An 8,453-nucleotide genomic window follows, 5' to 3' on the forward strand; every position below is an offset into this window, starting at 1 on the left:
AAATTTTGTAATGACTTTGAGAAAAAATTAATAAATATAATTGTTAAAACTTGGCGCAGTGATGTTGAACGTAATTGAATGAATCAGTGATAAATAGACACAAAGTACAATGAGAGTTTGAGATGATAAGAAATATTATATATATATATATATATATATATATATATATATATATATATATATATATATATATATGTCGACCAACTGGATCTTTTTAGAACAGCATTCCGGTTTCTTTCCATATCCACACGCAATGAACCTTGCTTGACTGACATCCTGCAGACCGCGCTGTTCTTTGCTAAGCTCTCCCAAGATATGAAATCGATAGAGCAGTTTTTCATGTTTCTTTTATAAATGTCACAGAACCAAAGCCTTAGACGCCCTGTTCTACATCCCTCAGCCAGTTCACCGTACAGAAGTTTTTTGGGAATACGACCATTGTCCATCCTCTATACATAGCCGAGCTATCTGAGACGCTTTTCAGTGAGAACCGCATATAAACTGCTCATTCCGGTTTGCTTCAGCATCTTGGTGTTAGAAACTTTGTCTTGGCCATCTAATTCTTAGCAGGCAACGCAAACATCTCATGTGGAAGCTGTTGAGTTTTTTCTCACGTCTCAAACAGGCAGTTTATGTAACGCAACCATATAGAAAAATGCTAAGCTACTCTGGTTTTCACAGTTAGACTGGGCTTGTTCCATACTCACTGATTCTGCTGGACCGCCCTGGCAATTCGGTTGTTGACTTCCCAATCTACGAACAGAAAATTTAAAATGGTCGGCCCGTGGTAGGTAAAGTTTTCTACAACCTCCAATATATGTCCATTAATGGTTGTTTTAGGAGTCGGCACGCCCTGAGCCATTACGTTGGTCTTCTTCAGGCTTGGGATTACTCCAAATTCTCTGTACGTCTGGAGGTAACGAGTGATAAGGCTTTAATGTCTAACGTCTTTAATGTGCAACACCAAGACAGCGTCATCGCATAATCATTTCCCGAATGAGTATCCTGGTGAACTTCGTCCTGGCACGTAAACAAGCCAAGTTGTAGAGCCTACCATCTGACCCGGTATGAATGTACACACCCTCGCTAAAATAAATATTTGTGTGCGTGTTAATATTATTATCATTATTATTATTATTATCTAAACATTTGTATAGCGACCATTATAATATTGGATAATCTCACAGACACTCTCACACAATACTAAGAAATAATATCATACGTTTGTTTACTGTTTTCATTAACGTCCATCAGATTATTTATTCATTTTTTAATCAGTCATATCTATCCACCGTTCTCTCTGCGATCTCAATGTTTTTATTTGCTTTTAATTATGTTAATAGAATCATTTATTTTGTGTTTTTATTCATATATTTTTAATCATTTGCATATTTTTAATCTGTTATTAATCTACTTTTTCGTTCAAGCATTCATTTATTTGTTCGTTTATTCGCTTCATAGGATTGAAAGTTAAGGCTTTATTATTCGTATCTTTATAACGTTAATAATTTGGTTATACTATTTCAGAAATGCTATATAATTTATTTATTCTTTTCAATATTATCCTAACTTTTATTGTTATTATTCGTTAATCACGGTCTGAGCCTGTTTACAGATGACTCCAGGGCCCATCTAAGTCCTAAGGATATCGTGCAAGAAACTTTCTAAGGATTTCGCTGTTCCCAACAAAGCCATCTTTTGAATTTTTTCTTTTTTCGCATCCCAGGGATCATTTCAAGGTTTTTTTTATTGTCCCATTGCCAATAATATCTAAAGCTTCTAAAACTATTGGTATTATTTTGCATTTAACATTCCACATTCGTCAAACTTCCATTTCTAGATTTTTATACTTGCACTCTTTTTTGCTTCTTTCGAAGTAACATTTGAGTTAGTCAGTGTCGATACTTCTATCAGAAGGCATACATTTTCAGTCTCATTCAAATTGGTAATATCTGGTTTGTTGGCGTTAATCTTTCCATCTGTAATTATTTGCGAGTCATTATAACAATTTGTTCGTCTAGGTTTATAACTTCTGTTTTATAACTTTTTTCATTTTATTTTTTGTTATTATATTATACTATTGTACTGCTATATTATTATTTTATTTATTATTCCTATTATTATAATTACATTACTATACTAATATACTACTATCATTCCTGCTATCATTATTTTCAAAAAGTCTGGGGCGAATTTTTGATAAAATTATTTTTCAAAAGTGCCCCGAGGAAAAGTAGATTCTGAACGTGTCGTTTGCGATGGTTGACGTGGAAACACACACACACACACACACACACACACACACACACACACACACACACACACACATGATTTCAAGTCTTCGTGGAACTTTGCATTCGAGCACGTGTGCCAGGCCAGGTGGAGGCTGTCGAGTGGAGTGGAGGGCAGTCTGCTTGAGAGAACGTTGGAGAGAGAGTAGCGTGAGGAAGGCCTGAGGAAGGATGTCACTGCATTCACATTTCATTTCGATCATTCATCGTTTCTTCGTTCATTAATATTGCTATTATTTTATCAACTACTAGCGATTAGATTATTGAACAATCCCAATTCAATTGCCTTAATTTATTTTTTGATAGTATTGAAAATCATTCCACAAAATGATTCTGGCACTATAAAAATTGTTTTTGTACAATCTTTTGTTATGTTTATGTTATTAATACTTTATTATAAAATGTTTTTTAACGTCATTTATTGGTGAAATGAAAATGATTTGGTAGTCCAACAATAAATAAACAAACGAATCAGAAAGCAAAAAAATATTGATCGAACGTTGATCAATTTCTAAACAAATAGTAAAGTAAATGAATAAATAATGTTTTTTAATTGAGCATTTGCTTTTAATTCGCTTCAAATTACACGTGTGTAATTTCTATTAAAAAAATGACCTTGAAATAATCTTGAAAGTCTTATTTTGAAGATGATTAGTTAATTTAATACTTATTTAGTTCAATCTACGTTTAAATTATTTAATTTAAATTCACTTTGTCAATTTGTTTAAGTCGATGTCAAATAATTAAATTAAATTTTTAAAAACATCAGGCAGGCTTTTGTTTGATTGTTAGCCTATCTTGTGCTCCCAGTTCAGACGAGTGCATGAGTGTCCGTGTGAATAGATGGCGAGCACTCTCCAGTGCAGATGTCCTATACGTTCTTAGTACTCTAGGTGCTCATAAATCACATGAATATGTAGAGGTTTTAAATATTTATAAACGAATAATTTTTCATTACATAACAAATTACCAAAAATATTTTATAAAAATGATGTAGAAAATGAGCACGAATGTTGAGTTGTGTCGCTGTGTTGAACTCTCCTCAGCCCTCCAACCAGAAATCAGATTGGAATCACGTGCGTAGCTACGTCATAAAAAATTGAATCTTTTCATCACAGTGGCTCAGACCGTGGAAGCATTTAAAACGAAGTGAGATAACATCGCTAGGCCTTCGTGCTTGCTTGCCTGCTACCTCTCTCGTTTCATTCTTGCATCTCTCTGCTATTCAAGTTGTTCATTCATGACGTCATTCAATAAAGATGTATTTTATTTTCATTTAGAAAGAACAAGTTGTCTCTATTGTTTACCATGAGCAGTTGTTGAGAATTGTTCAATGTTGGGACAATTCAAGAATTATCATTATTTGAAAAAATGATAAATAAAAAGAATAATTTAAATGAAAAAAATAATTTGAAATCGTTGCAAATTTATAATCAAAGTAACTTTCTTCGTGTTACAAAGCTTCTAAAAGATTACATTTGAGTGTGAAATTAACGAATTAATATTTGTTGATAAAATCAACTTACTGACTTACTGCCATGTCATAAATTCTTGTCTTTATACTTTTATGCCAGCTTATATTTTAATTGAGTAAAAATTGAAACAGTTTCAAACTCGGAGCCAAAGGGCTATCAAACGATCCAAATTTGCAAATAGTAGACGAATGTTTGTGGTCAGGTGGAAATTTGTGAAGCAGTAATTTTTGACTGAATAAACTTTTTTCAACATATTCGCGTAATTGCTAACAACATAAACACCTGCAACCTAAGTTAATTTGCAGTGTGCGTGTGACATTCTCCATAATACGGTTACCCAAATCATTAGCGACAAAAGCTTTTTAAAAATAATGTTTTAGTCATGGAAGCATGTGTTTTTGTTTAATGACTATGTGTTTGATTGTGTGCATGTGTCTATTTGTGTTTATTTGTTTAATGTATGTGCGTATGTGCACGTGTAATTGTGTGTTCATTTTGCTTTGTCCGTGTACGTACATGATATGAATGTGTGTCTGATTAATATTATGGTATGTTTGTAACCTCATGCATATGTGCGTGTGGTGTATGAATATATGTGTGTGTGTGTGTGTGTTGTGGTGTGTGTGTGTGTTGTGGTGTGTGTGTGTGTTTGTGTTGTGTATGTGTGTGAGCAGGTGTGGTGCTAATCGGCTTATGTAGCTACAATAAATTATTTAATGACAAAATTCTTTTATGGATTTAGTGGCAAAAATTTTCATAAAATTTTGCACTCTGCGCAATTCAAAAAGTTATGCAACCAATTTGAGACATTAGCAAAAAATTATGCTAACAAGTGAAGACATCAAATCAACCAATAAATTGCAACAATGACCTTTATATATATATTAATAACTTGATCAGTCCAAACCATTAATCCATCGAAATTATCGTTAATAAGTAAACAATTTATCAACCCTTTATCAAATTATCAAATTTCAAAATGGCAAATCAAAACATCATTCAATCAATCATGCACCAATTAATCAACAACTTTCAAACAATCATTTAACATAACATTTAATTTTCAATCTACTTAGATATTCATAAATGTATTTACCAGTGTCTCTTTACCCGTTATATATCCATCTATCTAGGTATCTACCTAGGTATCCTTATTTATCAATGTATCTTTTATCTATCCATCCAATATCTGTCAATGTATCCACTTACATGCAATCTTGAAGTCAGTTATATCTCTGTTTCAAAAAGTTTTTTATATATTTATTTATTCTTATCTGCAGACGTCGAGGTATTTCTATCTATCAATTTTTCCATCTATCATCTAAGTATCTATATATCTATTCTGGCATCCACCCATGTTGTTTTGTCAATTTCTGTATCTGCAAATGCATTCCTATTCATCAATGTATTCATCTGAGTATCTATATATCCATCCGTTTATGTATCGCTAGCATTTTATCCCTCAACACATCTGCCTGGATATCTATTTTTGTACCCATCTATCCAACAGTGTATTCTGTCAAGTATCAATCTATTTATCAATCAATCAATCTATCAATCAATCTATATCAATATCAATAAGTATCAATCTATTTATTATATTTGTTATATGTTTTGAGCGGGGGGTCATGTGCGTGCAATGTCTGTCTGATGTCGTATTCTACGTGTATTTACAGATACTGTGTGTTTTTGTAATAAATAAATAAATATATATATATAATATGTTGGGGTTATTTCTTATAAATTAAATTGTTCAAAACATTTATTTAGCTTTGAAAACAGTGAATGCATCAAGTCAATGTGCATCGATAAACAACACACACAACACACATGCATTTATAATTAATTATGTACACTATATATATATATATATATATATATATATATATATATACATATTTTGTTAAATTTATTTGCCCATTTTGCATTTATCCACTTTTTTATTATGGACTCAACACAGCGTAGTTTTTGACATTCATATTTATTATGAAATTGTGACATATTAGAAGCTGACAACGTTGTTTCGGCTAACTAGCGATCATCAGAGCCTAAAACCAATAAAATATAAGAAATTTAATTAAAATAAATGAGAATTAAACGAACCAATTTTATTTTCATTTATTTTACCTTTCATTAATTAGTAACTTTTATTTAATTTTATGTTTTAGTATTAAATTTATCTTTTAGGTTACATCCTTCGCAAGGTACCATTTTAACTTCACTTTCAATTCCAATTTTATTTTTAATATCTTATCTGTCATGTCCGCCAAATAATTTACATAATTCGTTTAAATCTCATTTACGCTGTGTTGAGTCCATAATAAAAAAGTTGATAAATGCAAAATGGGCAAATAAATTTAACAAAATATGTATTAACGAAAACCTCGTTCCTAAATATATATATATATATATATATATATATATATATATATATATCTAGTATATTTATATATTATAATATATATATATATATATATATATTCGTTGGAAGAAAATCATACTTTATACAAACAGTGTTATTTATACAATACTGTATATATATATATACATATATTATATATATACAGTATATATAGATATGCATAGATGCATAGTGGTATTAATCAAGAGCAGCCTTGTTACTAATATGAAGAAGCACATACACAACGGACGCACACGCAGGCATTATTTACTTTGACGTAGAGGAGCAAGCCACTGCGATGAAGATATGTATATAGAGACTGTGACCCAATGCAAATAGGCAAAGAATTGAATACATGATAGATCATGCAGAGGATGCACGCATGGGCAGTCTCAAACTTTTTCACAATAATTCTCCAGCTAACTCAATTATGAAAGAAATAACCAAACTTCTATTCGCCTTCATTAATCCTCTTATTTATAACTACTTTTCTCTCTGAACTTCTTCATTTGTTAATGTTGCAGTTGGTTACGATGTTTTATTTTTATTGGACTTAAACATGTAAAGTTGTTGTTTTATCAAATGCTAGCCTAATTTTTTTTTCAACTCTTGCAGTGAAATTGTATTTAAAAAAAAGTCATATAACCTGACTGCTGATTTGTTTTTTTGTTGGTTTCTTTGATTTTTTTTCTACTATTTGAAAAATTATTCAGAGTTTTGTCTCCATAGATTTAATTTTTTAAACATGTAGACACAAATTTAAAACGCCATCATTCTTTTCTTTATGTAAAAGTATTTATTCTCTACGGTCCAAGTTGTACAATTCTTTTTTAAATCCCCATCTGGTCATTTTTAATTTAACAAATGTGCAAGCCGTTTGAAGTTAACAACATCTGTTATGCAATCAACCTTCAGTTCTCTCCTAATTGCATCACTTTTTACGGCGTACAAAAATTTTTTCAAGTGTCTGTCAGCGTTTCAGATGTCTCAAATGTTTTTATGTTTTTGCTGGAGATTTTTTTTTGTTTTGCATAAAACTTTTTGTTTAATCTAGCTCTGTCTGAATTATTTCACATCACATCTTGTTTTTAGTTTTTATTGCAAATATTTTGGCAACAGAGTTATGGTTTTTGCGACAGTTTGGTTAGTTTCGATTTGCTAGTAAATCTAAACTAACTTTGGGAGCCATTTTGAAGGAAAACAAACTTTTCCAATTTATCGAAATTAATGGAACGTGCAGAAAACTGGCAAGCTCCCCCGCTGCAACTCAGCGCTGATCAGCAATATTAACAGACGTGCAAACAATTTAACGATGTTGTCAACGCTGACAAACACGACAAGATTTTTATTATTGTGAATTTTACTAATTCACTAATGTGTTTTGACTGACGTTGTGAGACATGATTTATTAAGAAGTGGGAGGTTGGAGTGCTTCGTCCTTCTGCGATCGTCGTGCTTGATTTCAATCCGTGTTCACCTTTTGCATATTTGTTTGTCCTTTTATTGTGTTGATTGTTCTAAACAATTTTTAAATTTGTAAACATCACTAGAACAAAAATAATTTTTGTTGTAATTTAATGTTACACAATTTTCCATGCTTGAAAAATGTTATTTCCTGCGTGTAAGTGATGTTCTGGCAAATGAACGATCATCCATCAATTTATTAGCTGATACACGCCTCCCACTCAAATATAATGTATAACATAACATCGGTCACTGCTTGCTCTTCGTCTTTCAGTCTGTCTCTCTGTGTTTGTTTGTACTTGTACAAATTTCTTTCACACACGCAGACAAACACACAAAAATTATGTTAGCAAGTTAACTCAAACGATAAAAGTTCGTCTTTGTTATCGCCAGCTGACCCGGTTGAAATGTTGTCTGAAACTAAAAAACCATCACTGCCCAGTGCCCATATCATTATGCACAGTGTGTGTGAGATGTTGCAAATATTTAATATAAATCAATAGGCCAGAAACGATTTGCATGTAGCTCTACACGATAAAAAATACAAGCCATAAATGTAAACTGGAGTATAAACAGATATTAACTGATTTATGTTATCGTAACAAAAATATCGTTGGATTAAATTTTCTTCAGAACTGCTGTACACTTCTAACAACAATGGAAAGTTTACATGATATAAGTAAATATTTGTTCTGGTTTACATACATCAAGCGATATGACACCGCATTCATCCGTTCGTTCAACAAGGGTTTCATTTTAATTTCCGTGTTCACAAAAGAGACAACGTGCACGCCATCATCTTTCCAAATAAGCGCGCATCTC

The 8,453-nt window shown here is 31.7% G+C and overlaps 2 protein-coding genes across 2 annotated transcripts; one reads left to right on the forward strand and one right to left on the reverse strand.

Annotated features, from left to right (window-relative positions):
• Window positions 1-817: 817 nt before the first annotated feature.
• On the forward strand, window positions 818-3,375 carry HELRODRAFT_178162 (hypothetical protein; the record flags this gene model as incomplete). The annotated part of the gene is made up of 4 exons (XM_009026297.1): window positions 818-916; window positions 2,339-2,424; window positions 3,084-3,213; window positions 3,289-3,375. The coding sequence occupies 4 exons, from the start codon at window positions 818-820 to the stop codon at window positions 3,373-3,375; spliced, it is 402 nt and encodes a 133-aa protein (XP_009024545.1).
• Window positions 3,376-5,949: 2,574 nt separating this feature from the next.
• On the reverse strand, window positions 5,950-8,085 carry HELRODRAFT_178163 (hypothetical protein; the record flags this gene model as incomplete). The annotated part of the gene is made up of 4 exons (XM_009026298.1): window positions 5,950-6,020; window positions 7,345-7,440; window positions 7,558-7,664; window positions 8,030-8,085. The coding sequence occupies 4 exons, from the start codon at window positions 8,083-8,085 to the stop codon at window positions 5,950-5,952; spliced, it is 330 nt and encodes a 109-aa protein (XP_009024546.1).
• Between the last annotated feature and the right edge of the window lie 368 nt (window positions 8,086-8,453).

This window comes from Helobdella robusta (assembly GCF_000326865.2).
Source record: "Helobdella robusta unplaced genomic scaffold HELROscaffold_46, whole genome shotgun sequence".
Lineage (NCBI taxonomy): Eukaryota > Metazoa > Annelida > Clitellata > Rhynchobdellida > Glossiphoniidae > Helobdella > Helobdella robusta.